The sequence below is a fragment of the Phyllostomus hastatus genome, unplaced genomic scaffold (assembly GCF_019186645.2).
Source record: "Phyllostomus hastatus isolate PE091 unplaced genomic scaffold, TTU_PhHast_1.1 phas_scaffold_11, whole genome shotgun sequence".
Lineage (NCBI taxonomy): Eukaryota > Metazoa > Chordata > Mammalia > Chiroptera > Phyllostomidae > Phyllostomus > Phyllostomus hastatus.
In genome coordinates, this window is record NW_025334005.1 from 5,323,962 (window position 1) to 5,340,444 (window position 16,483).

At 51.6% G+C, this 16,483-nt stretch overlaps 1 protein-coding gene across 1 annotated transcript; it reads left to right on the plus strand.

Moving 5' to 3' along the window:
* The first annotated feature begins 23 nt into the window (after window positions 1-23).
* Window positions 24-15,884, plus strand: STX5 (syntaxin 5). The gene is made up of 11 exons (XM_045855257.1): window positions 24-181; window positions 830-1,073; window positions 2,316-2,386; window positions 2,555-2,610; window positions 2,730-2,800; window positions 5,841-5,957; window positions 6,041-6,097; window positions 6,283-6,364; window positions 6,834-6,943; window positions 7,111-7,232; window positions 15,135-15,884. Exons 2-11 carry the CDS (start codon window positions 849-851, stop codon window positions 15,292-15,294), a joined length of 1,071 nt encoding a protein of 356 aa, XP_045711213.1. The 5' UTR covers window positions 24-181; window positions 830-848; the 3' UTR covers window positions 15,295-15,884.
* The last annotated feature ends 599 nt before the right edge of the window (window positions 15,885-16,483 follow it).

Below are 16,483 nucleotides of genomic sequence, written 5' to 3' on the forward strand. Positions count from 1 at the left end.
GTTGCCGGGCTCGAAAAGGCGTGGCACCGTCCTCCAGTCACCGGGGGTGGGGTTACGTGTAGGTGACGTGGCGGCCTCTAGTTTCTGGTCGAGTTTCCGAGGCTTCCGTGCCAAGGGAAGAGGCGGTGACGACCCAGGAGATTGTGGCAGCGGCGGCGGCAGGCGGCAGGCGGCAGAGGAGGTAGGGCTTACTCTAAGAGTGGTCTGGCAGCTGTATCGGCTCGGGGCAGAGGCTTTTCGGCGGTGGCCACGGGAAGGGGGGAAGGGAACCGGAGGCGAGGGCACAGGTCCTGCCGCCCGGCTCGCGGTGAGTGAATACCTCGGTGTCCAATCAGGGAAGCCTCTATTGAGAAAGACGTCGGCATTAGCTAATCAGTAGTTGCAGTTCCCTAGAAGGTGGTGCTTGAGGGGGTGGAACTTCCTGTTTCAAATAAACACCCAGAGATTTTTTTTCCCCCCTCCTCCCACCGAAGTGTGTACCCCCTCAGAAGGTCCGTTACCATTTAATTCTCCCTGACGAGTCCAAGGAACCCGTGGGCCCAAGTTACGGCCTGGGGCAGTTGCACAGGCCGGGCTGGAGCTTTGGGACCACGGAACCGGCCTTTGGCCCTGTCTCTGCTTCATGGCCCCCGACCCTCTCTCTGACTGCCCAAGCCAAGTTGGAAGAAGAGTGAGGAGGGGAATGGCTTAGGCCGGAAAGGAAGTAGGGCCCTGCCTGTTGCCGTTCGGCCCCAGGATCTGTGGGGGGCTTTGGGGCCCAAGAATTTGCTGGTTGGGGGAAATTTGTGGGAAAGAGGCCGGGGGAATGACACTCTCCCCTCCACATCAGTCCGAGGTTATGCGTCTCAATGATCCCGCGGAAACGCTACGGGTCTAAGAACACGGATCAGGGTGTCTACCTGGGTCTCTCAAAGACACAAGTCCTGTCCCCTGCAACTGCTGGCAGTAGCAGCAGCGACATCGCCCCTCTGCCCACCCCAGTGGCCCTGGTCCCTCCCCCTCCCGACACCATGTCCTGCCGGGATCGGACCCAAGAGTTCCTGTCTGCCTGCAAATCCCTGCAGAACCGTCAGGTAAGGACCAGGAGTGGGAAAGGCAGGGCTGAACTGTGCTCAGATCTGGGAGAGGCTGTGTGTGTCCCAGCACTGTTGATTGAAATCATTCTTGCGGGAACCTGATAGAGAACTAATCAGGCTAGAGGGCGCGGTAGGATCTAGGAGGTGGGCTAGCTAGCTACCTAGAGGCAAATGTACTTTTCGGTGTGTGAGGGATTCCCTAGAAGGTAGGGCTGCTGTTCCTGAGGGAATAGCTCAGGATGAGACGTGGCTGCGATATATTTGGCTTGGATATGGAATAGGTCCTAGAAAAAGCCTTTAGCCTAGAGAAAGCACTTTGAATTTTAGTTCCGGGACACTTCTACCCCAAGTTTGCCGTGCGACCGCAGGGGAGTTAGTTGTCCCTCAGCTTTTATATCTGTCCAGTGAAGGACGTTTTCTACTGTAGATAGATTTGCAATCTTATTTTTAAAAGATTTATTTACTCATTTTTAGAGAGGGGAAGAGAGGGAGAGAAACATTGATGTGTGAGAGATACATCAATCAGTTGCCTCTCACCACCCCCACCCCCAAACTGGGGACCCAGCCGCAACCCCAAGAATGTGCCCTGACTGGATATTGAGCCCAGGACCTTTTGGCTCACAGGCCACTGAGCCACACCAGCCAGGCCTATAATCTTTATCAAAGTTGGAGTGCTTATTTAAAAATTGCATTTCCTTGTCTTGATCCAGATCTGAATCTAAGTAGGACCTGAGTGACTGTAATTTTGAATATTTTTACTGCTCAGCTTTTGTTAGCTGCTCTTCTGTATGATTGGCAAAAGCTTTCCAGCTCTCTTTGATCCCCTGAGTAGAAGCACAGAACGGTAATGTGAGCTACCGTTTGTTCAGTGCTCCCAGTGTACCAGCTCTCTGGCTAGAACCCTTCCTCATCCTTATTTTTAACCTTACCAACAACCGTGGGAGGTGTGTGGATTGTCTTCATTTTGTAGGCAAGGAAATAGAGAGTCCACATACTTTAAGTAACTTGCCCCAAACTCCCCAGCTGGTAAATGATATAGTCAAGATTTGAACCTAGGTCTCCTAGTCTTCAAATTCGGGCTCTGAACTACTGCTGCTGCTACTTCTACTACTACTAAAATTAGACTGTCTGGGGGAGGACACCAGTGGTACTAGAGAGTTTAGTGGACACCTGAGAACAGTGAAAGCTGGTAATGGTGCGGAGGGGACAAAAGTTTCACCTCTTGACGTTGCTTTTCAGAATGGAATACAGACAAACAAACCAGCTCTGCGTGCTGTTCGGCAGCGCAGTGAATTCACCCTCATGGCCAAGTGAGTTGAGAGGAGTGGCCTGGTGGGCCGATGCAGTGCCTGAGGAGAAGGGGGCTTGCCCGTGGTGACTGTGGCCGTGGGGGCTGGGATTCGTTGTGCCGGAGCTACTGCGGGAATCGGCCGTCTCCTGCCCTTTCCCACAGTGGTGTTACTGTTGCTTGCTTGCAGGCGCATTGGGAAAGACCTCAGCAACACCTTTGCCAAGCTGGAGAAGCTGACGATCTGTGAGTGTTCTCGGGGCATTTTGGAGGTGGAGCAGTGAACCGGGAGAGGGCGGAGGAACCGTCCTCCCCGATCCATGTCTTCAGCGTCACCCGCCATGACCTCTCCTTTATCTCTGTAGTGGCAAAGCGGAAGTCCCTCTTCGACGACAAGGCGGTGGAAATTGAGGAGCTGACTTACATCATCAAGCAGGTGAGCTGCTGGCTGTCAGGAGAGCCTAGACTTCCAGTCGGAGCACTGCCATCGTCTCCATGCCGTGGAGACGCAGAGCAGGTTGCCAGAGTCAGCCCCAAACACCGTGCTCGTGCGCAAGTCTGCGGCTGCTCATCGGTCATCTGCTGCGTACAGAGAAAGCCCTGGGGGGCTGGGTGCTTCTCTCACAAACACGAGGCAAGACCCTGCCTCCAAGGGCTCTGTCCGTAAATTCAGACGTGAGTAGGAGGGGCGTGTACAGGAAAGGTTTTCCAAAAAGCTGAGTTAGGTAGTCTGGGAACACTGGTAAAGGCTTTGGAGAGGAGGTCGGATCCGAGCTGTTTTCGAGGCTTGTGCAGAGGCAGGTTTCCCAGACAGAGAAAACAGGGCACGCAGAGGTGTGGCTTACAGAAGGGGACGTTCAAGTCTCTGCTGCAGTGTTACCTGCGCAGGGAGGCCTGCCCTGACTGTGCCGTTTGATAATCCCGCAGCCAAAACGCTGATCTCATGTCCCTTGCTGTTTTCTTTTTTATAGCACTTGATACAGTCTAACATTCTCTATAATTCACTTACTGTGTGTTTACTGTTTGTCTCTGTTCCCTCCCACTATCTCATTCTCCCTCGAAAAGAGAAAAAATAACGGAAGTGCTACAAGAGCAGTTTTCTTCCCTTTTCTGCTTGTTCACAGATGTATCCCAAGTGCCTCTAACAGTGTCTGGTATTTGGTAGGCCCTCAGTACTTGTTGACCGAATGAGTACCTGGCAGGAGGTGAGGCTGTAAAGGGAGATGGGTGGCCGGGTGTGAAGGTCCTCGTGGATCTTGCCGAGGAGCACAGACTCGCTCTGAATGCCCTGGGACATACCGGCCATTAGACCCTGGATCCCAGTTCTGTCTGATGGACACTGGCAAAGCACAGTTCTGGGCAGTTTGGAGTCCTTGCTTTCCCGGCGCAGTAGAATAAGCATAAAACATGAAACCGAGAGACCACAGATGGAGGGGGGAAAAAAGACCTGGAGCGCGGAGGGGCAGAGAGGCCAGGAGGGACCCTGCCGCGGTCGTCCAGCACAAAGGCGATTGTGGCAGAGGCTGAAGGGCCGACGCATTCAAGAGATGCTGTGCTGGGTAGGAAAGAGAGGGTCCTACTCCCTGTTGCGGTGGCATTGTACAGGCACGCAAGGCACAGCCGGACGCAGACAGACTTGAGTTCCAGGCCCAGGCCCACCCCCTGCCCTGAGCTTCAGTTCCTTTGTGAATGAAAGGCGATAATGACAGTACCTGCCTCAGGGGCTGTCGTGAGGGCTCCTTTGTTCTCCAGTCACTGACAGTACAGATGTGTGGCCTCCGTGTCTGGGAAATTCCTTTCTAAGTGGTGAACGAGACCCAATGCGAGTAAACAGAAAAGGCAATTTCAGACAGCAGTAAATCCTTTGAAAAGAAGTAATGTATGTGAGTTACTCAAGGTAGGGGCCTGCTTTATTTTTATTAAAATTTTTTTTATTAATTTGAGAGAGAGGGGCAGAGACAGACATCCGTTTATTATTCCTCTTAGTTACGCATTCATTGGTCACCTCTTGAATGTGCCCTGACTGGGGATCAAACCCGCAATCTTGGCGTATCAGCATAACGCTCTAACCAACTGAGCCACATCAGTCAGGGCAGTGGTGCCATTTCCTAAGCGAGAACCCAGTAGAGGTCATATTATGTGAAAAGAAACTTGGGGTGTGGTTTTGGACACATCGCTCTGAGGAGGCTACATCAGCTTCCAATCTGAAAGGACAGGCCAGGCAGCAGCGGAAGCCATCCAGGAGTCTTCGGAGAGCGGTTGGGGCCGGGACACTGACTGGGGAGATCATTGGAGAGACTCCAGAAGTTCCCTTGTAAAAGTTCCCTTGTCTGATCCGGTTTTCCAGCCAGCCTTTTCCTGGAACTCACTCTTCTGGGCTTCGTTCCCCTCCCCGTGTCCCTCTCCCTCTGGTTCCTCCCTGGCTGGCTGCCCTGGACCAGGCTTTCTGCCCTTCTCTGATGGCCTCCTTTGTCCCGTGCGACTCTTTGCAGCCTGGGCTGGGGGGTGGCTGAGGCATCAGTCTGGTGTAGAAGGCCTGGCTGGGCCACTCATTGTGCATGACCTTGAGTAAGTCACAGCTTTCATTTTTGCAGCAGTCATTTTTTTTTAAAGATTTTATTTATTTATTTTTAGAGAGGGAAGGGAAGGAGAGAGAAAGAGAAAGAGAGAGAAACATCAATGTGTGGTTGCTGAGGGCCATGGCCTGCAACCCAGGCATGTGCCCTGACTGGGAATCGAACCTGCGATGCCTGGTTAGTAGCCCGTGCTCAATCCACTGAGCTACGCCAGCCAGGGCGCAGCGGTCATTTTTAAAAGGAATTTTGTATATAGACATTGTCTCATCGATGCTTTTGGAAAACAGTGTTGCCTTTGACTCTTCATTTTCCTTCCTTCCTTCCTTCCTTCCTTGGCTCTTCTCCTGAGTATAGCCCAGGTGCTTTGTCGCCCATATTCATTGATTTTTTTAGTGAGAGGGGGAGAATCGGGAGACAGAGAGGGAGAGACCATCGACGTGTGAGGGAAACATCGATCAGTTGCCTTTTGCAAGGACCCCTGCTGGGGACCAGGCCTGAAACCCAGGCACATGCCCTGACTGGGAGTCAAACCAGTGGCTTTGTGGGACGGCACTCCATGCACTGAGCCGTGCCAGCCAAGGCAGAATTTTCCCTAGTACGTGGTTCTGTGACCACGAGGTTTGCCTGTGGTGTGGAGAAGGGCAGCAGGACGGAGAGGGTAAACAAGTCATTTGTTTGCAAACGGATGAGGCCACGTTACACCCCTTCGGTTCTCCTCTGCAGGGAATGAGCCCGAGAAAACTGCAGAGCATGCAAGACCCCGGCAGGCCCTTTTGGTCTGACGAAGAACAGTTGCTCATAACCCCCACTCTGCCCTCCCTGCCAGAAGCATCCGGCTGGGAGAGACCCTGGCGGAGGACTCCGCAGCTGATACTGTTTTTCTTTTGGCTCTTTCACCAGGACATCAACAGCCTCAACAAACAAATCGCCCAGCTGCAGGATTTTGTGAGAGCCAAGGGCAGCCAGAGCGGCCGGCACCTGCAAACCCATTCCAACACCATCGTGGTCTCCCTGCAGGTGGGGCCTGCGGGCAGGAGGGGCGAGACGGAGGGAAGAAGCTGTTGTCTTCTTCCGGCTGACCCTCTCTCCTTTTCTTCTAGTCAAAGTTGGCCTCCATGTCCAATGACTTCAAATCGGTTTTAGAAGTGAGGACGGAGGTGAGAAGCATCTGTGCAGGACGGGGCGGGGGGGATGGAAGTTGGGGAGGGGGTCGGAGACAGAGACGGGAAAGAGACAGGTGGAAGGGCAAGGGTGTCTGGGTGTTGGGCCGACAGGAGGGACCTCTTTAACGCGCCCGCTGCCCAGGCACCTCAGGGCCTTTGCATTTCTTCCCCAACCCCAGAACTTGAAGCAGCAGAAGAGCCGGCGGGAGCAGTTCTCCCGAGCACCCGTGTCAGCCCTGCCCCTTGCTCCCAACCACCTGGGTAAGTCACGGGCAGGGCAGGGAGTTCGGGTGGGGTGGGTAAGGCGTAGGTATTCTGGTGGCACCTTCTAAGGGCAGGGGCTGGGTAGGAGAGTGGAGGGGCAAGGAAGTGGCGAGGCTTTACGTCTCAGAGGCCAAACCTGATGGCTGGCGTTCACGGTCCACACTTAGTCTGCCCCGTTCTCACCGCTGGGGCCGAATGCAGTCACGTTCAGAAGAATGACACTCACTGATATTTTGTGTGTACTCACCTTATTCACAGTCTCTAATTTTCACAACCACCCTTTGAGAAAACAACTATTATCATTCCCCATTTTACAGGTGAGGAAACTGAGGCTCAGAGGGGTTAAATGACTTGTCCAGGGTCACAAGGCTAGTAAGTGCCAGAGGTGGGATTCAAATCCAGAGTGTGTGGGCTTTGAAACTGCTTTTAACTAGTAAAAAGGGCCATGTCTTCTTTCTTCCTCCAGGGGGAGGTGCTGTGGTTTTGGGGGCAGAGTCCCGTGCCTCTGGGGACGTGGCCATTGACATGGCCATGGATTCTCGGACCAGCCAGCAGCTACAACTCATTGACGAGCAGGTACCCAGGCTCTGAGCTGGGGAGCAGTGGCCCCTCTGTGCTCTGTGGGCCACAGGCCAGTGTTGGAGTGTGCCCTGGGTGAAATGGCAAGTGGGGAGGGTCCTAAAGAGGCAGGCCCTGCCCCGAACAAGCTCCCAGTGCTCACGTGCACGCTCTCTCCTCTGAAGGATTCCTACATTCAGAGCCGGGCAGACACCATGCAGAACATCGAGTCCACAATTGTTGAGCTGGGCTCCATCTTTCAGCAGTTGGCACACATGGTGAAGGAACAGGAAGAAACCATTCAGAGGTGAGACTCCTGCGCGCTCTCACCCGAGACAGAGGGGCCTTCTGTCCCCTGCGGGTTGGCACCATAAAGGTCCCCAGGAGCCGCCCTTCAGAAGAGCAGAGCGAACCCTGCCCACTCACAGGGCCCGGGTCACCTGCCTCCATCTGTGCCAGCAACATAACAGGTGCTACAGGGCACCTGTTCCGTGTCAGGCACTGACATGTGTGACTTGTGCAACGTGTGTGTGAGTTTAGCAGGGCAGGTGAGGACAGCTGTTAAAAAAGAACGGACAAGAAATGTTCAGGTAGTGGAAGGGCTCTACAGAGAGTTAACGTAGGGCAACGTGTTGAGAAAGTGACTGACGGGGGTATCAGACTGGGTGGCAGGGAGGGCTGTTCTGAAGAAGACAAGATGATGATGATGGTGATGATTGACGCCGGGACCTGAATGACAACAGGGATCCGACCGTGCAAAGAAAAGAAAGTATTGCAGGTGGTGTGGACAGCTAGTGCGAAGGCCCTGTGACCGTGCATTCTCGCTGTCTGCGAGAATCAGGGCGACCAGTGTGGCTAAAGGAGAGGAGCAGCCGCGGACAGGTGGAGGTTGAGACCTGGGGAGGGAGGCTCCTCTGGCGCCACCTGCTGCTGTAAGAGGCACTTTATCTGCTCCCCCTCTTTGGCACTTAGCATTCATTCAATCGGCCATTGCTGCGATTTTCAAGCGGTGTACCACAAGAATTTTTTAAATATAAAATACCTGACTATTTAGTCAGGGGCACTGACCTCTTTTCCCTTAGATTGTCAAATAAAAAAAACAGCAGCGGCCAATACAACAGTTAACTGTCCAGTGTGAATGAATCAAATTATACCTATTTTTTTTGTCAGATTGGCAAAATATATATTTTCTGGTGTGCCACAGAACATTAGTGATTAATTTATGTGTGCCATGAGATGCAAAAGGGTGATAATCACTGGGTTATAAAGATACAGATACAGCCTTGGACGAAAGGTGTAAAGATCCCTGCCCTTGTACAACTTACGGCCCAGTAGGGGAGATCGATGATTAAAAATACACATAAGCCCTGGCTGGTGTGGCTGAGTGGATTGAGCGCCGGCCTGTGAACCAAAGGGTCACTGGTTCGATTCCCAGTCAGGGCACATGCCTGGGTTGTGGGCCAGGTCCCCAGTAGGGGGCACATGAGAGGCAACCACACACTGATGTTTCTCTCCCTCTCTTTCTCCTTTCCTTCCCCTCTCTCTAAAAATAAATACATAAAATCTTAATACACACACACACACACACACACACACACACACTAAGAAAGTGCTCCAGTATATATTTTTGCCCAGTGGTAAATGCTACAAATAAAAGTAGAGTAAGATATAAATTAACCTGGAGTGCTAGTTTTAGAGATGTAAGTTGTAAATTTTTGTTTGTTTGTTTTAGAGCAAGAGGAAGGGAGAGAGAGAGAAACACTGATGCATTCATCGGTTGATTCTTATTTCTTGTATGTTCCCTGACCAGGGATTGAATGCACAACCTTGGTGTATTGGGACAATACTCTAATCAACAGAGCTACCCAGCCAGGCACAAGTTGTAATTTTAAATAGGATGATTAAGAGTGACCCTATTAAAAAGGTGACGTTTAATCAAGCTTTGGGAGAATGTAAGGGAGTTTGCCTTGCAGACTTCTGGGGAAGTACACCAGGCCGAGGGAAGAACAGTGTGAAGGCCTTCGCGCGGGAGTGTGTGTGATGAGTTAAAAGACAGCAGAGAGGCCGCTGCAGCTGGGACGGCGCAGAGGAGAGTGGTGCAGGTGAGGTCGGGGGGTGATGAGAGGCCAGGTCACACGGGGCCCTTTAAAGCCTCTTACTCTGAATGACCTGAGGGGCTGTTGCAGGGTTTGGACAGAAGATTACATTATCTGACTTCTATTTTAAAAGGGTCATTCAGTTGCTGTGGTCAGAACAGATTGTCTGCGCCTAGGGTAGAAGCAGGGAGATACATGACTCGGCTTTTGCAGTAATCTAGGCAAGAGGTGACGGTGGCTGGGACTGCGGTGGTGAGCACTAGTTGGAGCCTGGATGTACTTTGAAGGTAGAACCAACAGGATCAACTGTTGAACTGCATGTAGAGTGAGAGAGAAAAAGAGAAGTTTATGAGACAACTCCAGGCCTTTGATACGAGCAACCGAAGAGATTCGTGGCCTTCCCCAGAGATAGGGCCGGAAGGCCTGGGGGTAGTAAGTCCACTGTTGGACACGTCCAGTGAGAAGTGGACAGTTGGAAGTCTGCAGGGTGACAGCGAGCAGGCAGGTGGATGCGCAGTGTTCATGAGACAGGTGCAGTTGCCAAGAGTAGGCAGCACTGGACCTTGCAATTTGGCGAGGAGCGTGTGTCAAGAAGAGGATCGAGCCCTGGGTGCTTTTCTGAACTTAAGTCTCAAGCCTGTGGGGAGACTGAACAGGAGGGCGGCTGGTGAGGTAGGAAGAAAAAAATAAATGAATATGGTGTCCTGGGAGCCAGGAAAAGAAGAGAGTCCAAAAAAAAAAAAAAAAAGCGATCAGCTATGACTGATTTTGCTTCTGGCCAAGCAAGCTGAGAGCTGCAAATTTAACTGGAGTGCTTAGTTCATTAGCATTTTTAATAAAGATTTTATTTATTTTTAGAGAGAGGAGGAGGGAGGGAGACAGTGGGAGAGGAACGCGGGTGTGTGAGAGGTGTGTGGATGGGCTGCCTCTGGCGCGCCCCCACTGGGGACCTGGCCTGCAGCGCAGGCGTGCGCCCCAGCAGGGGGCCCAGCCGCTATTCCAGTGCTCAGGCTTCAGGTTTGCCCAGTGGGAGCCGAGAGGTAGGCTTTTTGTTTTTTGTTTCTAAACAAATAACCGGAGAAAAGAAAAGTGTGCTCATGGGAATGAGTCAACAGAGAAATAAAAATTGTTGATACGGAGCAAGGGGGTTGAATTCTTAAGATTATGTCCCGAGGAGGGAGGAGGGAGGGGGATGCAGTGCGTGTGTGGCCCCTCGGCTCTGAGGGGAGCTGGGGATGGGGAGCTCCTTTCTGCGGGCTGCGCAGGAAGCTGCCGGATCCTCGGAACGCTGGGTACAGCCAACCAGGTCTTCAGGGGAAAAAGAAAGGAGCCGGTGGCAGGTGGGAGAGCAGGATATGTTTCACAGGTGCCGGGGCTGGTCGGTCTCCTCGCCGCAGTGAGGAGCAAGGCCGTGGGTGGAGAGACTGGGAGAGGGGAGGTGTGGGAGGTGGGAGGAGCCCACAGGGCCACGCCTGGCCTGCTTGTTCTTACGCCTTTTGGCAACACCCGGTCCTGGTTGGATTTTATTCCCCACAGCACCTCACCCAAGGATGCGTTTATTGATGTTACTTTATTTATTTTTTAAAGATTTCATTTACTTATTCTTAGAGAGAGGAGAAGGAAGGGAGGCAGAGAGGGAGAGAAACATCCGTAGGAGAGAGAATGGTTGACCGGCTGTGACCAAGCCTGCAACTAGGGCATGTGCCCCCACTGTAGTGACCCTTCACTTTTTGGGACCACACTGAGCCACACCCAGTCAGGGTCGTTTATTGATTTTAGAGCAAGGGGGAGGGAGAGAGAAACAGATCTGTGGTCTCCAGAACGCACTGACGGGGGTGGCATCCTCAAGCTGGGTATGCGCCCTGACCGGAGTCCAGCCCACAGCCTCTCGGTGTACAGGATGGTGCTCCGGCCGAGTGGGCCCCGCGCCCCGCACTGGAGCGTTTGTACCCTGTGCTGTCGATCGTGTGAGACTGCGTAAACACGCTCGTATACAGGGGGTTTCCCAGCACTGACACCTCAGCAGCCGCACTCACTCGGGGAGACGAGGTATAAGGAGACACTCCTGGCCTCCCACTTGGAGATGCTGATGCTGCGGTTGTGAGTGGAGTGCCGCTGAGCGGAGGGAGTGCCAGGTGAGGGCCCTACGGAGTTGGTTAGATCAGGGCCGGAGTAACCTGTGCCATCACTCCCACCTCAGTGGCCCAGAAGGAGTTTTACAGTCAAATGGAGAATAAAGGGGGCCCCGGCCAGGTGGCTCAGCTGGCTGGAGAGTCATTTCATGCACCGAAAGGTTGTGGGTTTGATTCTCAATCAGGGCACACGCCTAGGTTGTGGGTTGGGTCCCCAGTCAGGCGCGTACAGGAGGCAACCGATCCATGTTTCTCTCTCACATTGATGTTTCTTTCTTCCTCTTTCTGTAAAATCAATACACATAACCTTGGGTGAGGATTAAAATTTTGAAAAGATGAATTAAAAAATAGCTATAGATGTTCCTGTGTTTGCTTTCTGGATGCCCGCAGATCTGGAATTGTATACCATCTTTAGAAACCACTGATGGAGTCCAGTGTTTTTTTTTTTTTTAGATTTTATTTATTTATTTTTGGAGAGAGAAGGGAGGGGGAAAGAGAGAGAGAAACATCAGTGTGCGGTTGCTGGGGGCCGTGGCCTGCAGCCCAGGCATGTGCCCTGACTGGGAATCAAACCTGCGATGCTTTGGTTCGCAGCCCGCGTTCAATCCACTGAGCTACGCCAGCCAGGGCAAGTCCAATGTTCTTAGTATGTAGATTTCCTTGTCCTCACCCTAAAGTGTCTGGAGGTGAGACCTAAGAATTTGCATTTTTGACACAGGTGATTCTTATTTTTTCGAAGGTGTGCAAATTTCTGATCTAATGTCAGTTATTCCCCCTACCCCAATGTGTACATTAAAAATTTCAAACTACAGAAGTGTTGAGAGGGTAGCACAAGGCACCACCTATATTCCGTTTACCTGGATTCACCAGCTGTTAGCATTTTACAACCTTTACTTCCTCTTGTTCTCTTTTTCTCTTCTGAGTCATTTAAAGGTGCAAACATCATGCCATTTTATTCCCAAACACTAGAACGTGCATCCACCGGGGACAGGTGTTCTCCTGAGCTGTCATGATCCCATTGTCACACCCAAGCAAGTTGTCAGTTCTCCAGCGCTGTGCAGCACTCAGTCCATTCTCGGAGTTACTCAGCTGTTCCGAAAAGCACTTTCAGCTTTTTTTTCCCCTTCAATTGGAGACCCAGGCACCATTCACACATTTCAGTTTTGTCTCCGCAGCCTGCCTCCTGTGCTGTTTTCCGTGACGTGGACTCTGTTTGGAGAGGCCCCGCCGTGCCTGTTTGAGTCCTGCGTGTGCGCGCACGCAGTGCTCAGGGTCTCCTCTGGGTTCCGTCTGGGGTGAATGTTCTGGCCGACTGTGTGGGCGGTCACAGCCCTTGGCTCTTGATGACATTACCCACTTACTGGTTGTGACAGGCTTGGTCACCTGTTTCAGGTGACGCCAGTCAGACTCAGCCATCTGTGGAGGGGGTAGTTTTCCCATTCTCTCAGGCCTGAGTGCATTAGCTGGCATTCTTCTGGCGAGAAGGCGCTTTCTGCCTTTAAAATTACTATGGAATAATAGTAATTTTTAAAAAAATTTCAGTGTATTATAATCCATTACCATCATTATTCTTTTTAAAAAAATTTTGTTTACTCTTTTATCCTCACTGAGGATATTTTTTTATTACTTTTAGGGAGCGAGGAAAGGGGAGAAAGAGAGAAACATCGATTGTTTGCCGTGGCGAACATGCCCTGACTGGGGATCAGACGCTCAAACTGGGTTTATGCTCTAAGTGGGAATCGAACCCACGCCCTTTCGGTTTATGGGATGATGCTCCAGCCAGCTGAGCCACACTGGCCAGGGCACCATCATTATTTTTTATTATTAAACTTGGCCATATGGAGCTACGTCAAGGCAGTTTCTGTATCTTCTTGAGCATCACTCAGTTACTCTCAGTCACTGGGAAGTTTGGGGAAACTGAAACTCAAACACTAAAATCCCCAGTCTCCTAATGGTCATACAATATTTTCAGAATGGGCTCACTGTCTTTGGTTCATCCTCTTTTTCTGTCGCTCCCAACTTACACTCACTTTCCAGTCCTCTGGTTTTCCGTGCCTCTCACAACAGCTTCATTGTTCATCCTTTCTGTTCAGTGAGTCTCCAGCCTCTTCCTGCCTGATTTCTTCCCCTCCGTAAGGCATTCTCGTGTCCTCCCCCACCACACACGCTTTTCCCCTGCCCTTTCCCTCGGCCCTCTCCTTCCCAAGCCACTGTTTTCTACCCCGTCCATTTCTGTTACTTAGTTCCCCTGCTGTCTCCTCTCAGTGTCCCATCGATTCAGAGTTTCTTCATTACCAGGGTTCCCTTTTAGTGTTATTCGTGGACGCCCATTTTAAATCTTTTATATGCCAGATTGCATTTGCTGTTTTTCCATTTTTGTTAAGCAAAGCCAGTGTGAGCTTTATTGGCTGTGAAATGACAAGTGCACCCACACTAAGAAATGTATTATAGCCAAAAGCGAGGAAACCCAGTGCTCTGGTCAGCCCCTCTGACACAACAGGGAATCAGGTACAATCCGGGCTCCTGTACTCGGACCGAGATTAGCTCACAGCCCTCAAGACCCAGGACCTTGAGCTCCCAGCCACTGGCCCTGCCTTTCCTCTCACTTTGCAGCTGGATGGCCAGGCTCCACCAACTTTTCTGTCCCCATCACACCTTGGGAAAGTCTCTACTCCTAGGGACTCCCTTTGCACAGACCTGGGTGTGTATCTGTCTTTCAGACTGCATATGCAGGTTGACTGGGAAACATTTTCTTTTTCTCAGAAATCTCTCAAAAGATTGCCCTTCCTCTGAGGACTTCTCTGTACCCTGGAGGGAAAATGTTGTCCCAAAGTAGGGCTTTTCTTTACTCCCTGACTTCCTGTTCACATGATTAGTTTCTCTTCCTGTCTCACTCCCAACCAGGATTTCCTGACCGTAATGGCCTGTGATGGCCTGTGAACATCTCCCCACCCATTACAAATGCAATACATAATGGTAAGATAAAAAATCAGTAAATACCGAGTCTCAGCTTTGGATGGTGAGCACACAATACCATATACTGATGAGGTATTTTAGTACACTTGAAACCTACATGACTTCATTAACCGGTGTTACCCCGATACAGTCAAACCTCGGTTCTTGAACGTCCGCCATCTCAAACAGTCTGGTTCTCGGCCACGTTATTCATGGAGAAAATGTCTCGGTTGTCGAACCAAACTTCAGTTCTCAACCCAGCGACCCTTTCACGCTGACAGCTTTCTAATGGGAAAAAGCAATTTGGTTTTCGAACAAATCACTTCTTGAACAGCCTTCCAGTCTGAATTAAGTTTGAGAACCAAAGTTTCACGGTAAAATCAACAAAAATGTAAAAACTAAATACTGGCGAGTCAAAAATTGTAATAGCTAATAATTGGGGGGCTCTTAGCGTGGGCTGGGCCCTTTGTTAAGTGAAGCCTGGGAACCAGAGAGGTGGATTTTGTGTTGTCTTCATTTCTCTTTCCTTTTCAGTTGAGGAGGAGGAGGAGATTTGAGGTTAATGACTGCCTTGGGGCCATCAGCTGATAAGGTGCAAAGCCAATTTTCAAACCAGAGTCAAGATTTATGTTACCCTTCTAGAACTTTTTCTGTACACACGTACACACAAAAATGGGATCACATTGTATATAAACACTTTTTTTTTTGTTTCAAATTGTAAGAGAGAGTTTATTTAGAAAGTCACAGAGGTGTAGAAGTGAGCCAGCTGGGGGCTGCGTAGACTCAGGAAGCACAAGCTACACAAGCACAAGTTGCAGAAGCACAAGAAGGGCCCTTGGCAATTAGGGGAGAGACGGCCACACACACGGTAATGCCCCTGGGGGAGGGAAGGGCACAGGCTTGCTCCGGAGAGAGCGCGCCTGAACTCCTGCCCACAGCGACCATCTTTCCGTGTCGGTGAGTATGCTTCAGCAGCATGCCTTTTAATCCAGTGTCCTGTTCCCTCTCCTCTCTGCCCGTCCCCAGGATCGATGAGAATGTGATGGGAGCCCAGCTGGATGTGGAGGCCGCCCATTCAGAGATCCTCAAGTACTTTCAGTCGGTTACCTCCAACCGGTGGCTCATGATCAAAATCTTCCTCATCCTCATTGTCTTCTTCATCATCTTTGTGGTCTTCCTTGCCTGAACCCTCTCCACCGTGAGGCACTCCATGGGGGTTTGGAACCTTCGTGGAAGGACAGGTGGCCAGTGCTGTCATTGAGCCTGTGCAGGGCGCTTGGGAGAAAGGCCCTGTTTTCCTGGAACTGCTAAGAATGGCCACTGCCCTGGATCCCCCCCACCCCTTGCCTCTGGCTGGCCACCCTGTCCTCCCCTCGTCACCATCAGGCCCGTGAAACGCACACGGTTCTGGATCTGGACTCTGCTGTGAAGTGGCCGGAAGGGAGCAGAGGCCAACTGGGGGAGTCAGTGGGGGAGGTCATCTCCCCTAGGCGATTTTTATAAACCCTCCCCAGCCTCTCCCAAAGAAAACTTTGGCAGCAAAGGGAGATGATGCCCTTCCTCACATCCCGGGAGTGAGGAGAGGAAGTGAAGCTGCCCCAGGGACCAACTTTCCCATCTGGGTTAGGATTTGACCTCCTCTTCCTCTCTCCATGTGAGGCAGGAGGCCTTGAGCACCTTGGCTGCCTGCACAGCCCCAACTTCGGCTGCTGGTGACTCAGTGCCAAGTGCACTGCAGCCCATTTTCTCTCAATTACAGCAAGACTGTCAGCCTCACTGGCCATGTTGTCATTTCTGGGTGGGAGCGTCGAAGGGCCTGGGCAACAGGCAGCGTGAGCCCACTGCCCAGTGCTTGAACAGAGAAGGTTGGGCCAGTAGCTGTGAGGGGCCTAGGTTTGGGCTCTACACAGTGGCCTCCAGGCAGGAGAACCAAGTGCAGCACCTCTTCCTCAGCATGGCAACTTCCAGGACCATCTCCATCAGTCTTTGGACGTGTTTCATTTGCGTCCCCTGGTTGGCTTCAGTTTTTCCTTGAGCCGGATGAGGCAGGAGCTCTGTCTGCTGCCCAGGAGTGAAAGGTGAAGAATTTGTCCCCAGCTCCAGCTGAGACTTTTGGTCCCCTCCGAACCCCTCACCAACCCCCACCCAGTCGCAGGAGAATGAGAGACCTGCCTGGAATGCCCACCCTCCAGGGAGGTGATCCACAATCACATTATGAGGTCATGGGAGACTTCCCGTGTCACACATCACAAAGGAAACTCCAGCTATAGAGGCCATCGCCATACCCTCGCTGGGTTCTCGTACTTCGGGAAGTGTAGGAGAGCCCATGTCTTTTCTGGCCCTTGCATTTCATTTTCTCTGCCCTTGCCCTCTTT

Bases quoted from the DNA above. Each gene is read 5' to 3' on its own strand.
- STX5 (XM_045855257.1), top strand. From the start codon at position 849: ATGATCCCGCGGAAACGCTACGGGTCTAAGAACACGGATCAGGGTGTC. The intron at 2,801-5,840 runs GTGAGCTGCTGG...CTCTTTCACCAG, and splicing joins TGACTTACATCATCAAGCAG to GACATCAACAGCCTCAACAA. The intron at 5,958-6,040 runs GTGGGGCCTGCG...CTTTTCTTCTAG, and splicing joins CCATCGTGGTCTCCCTGCAG to TCAAAGTTGGCCTCCATGTC.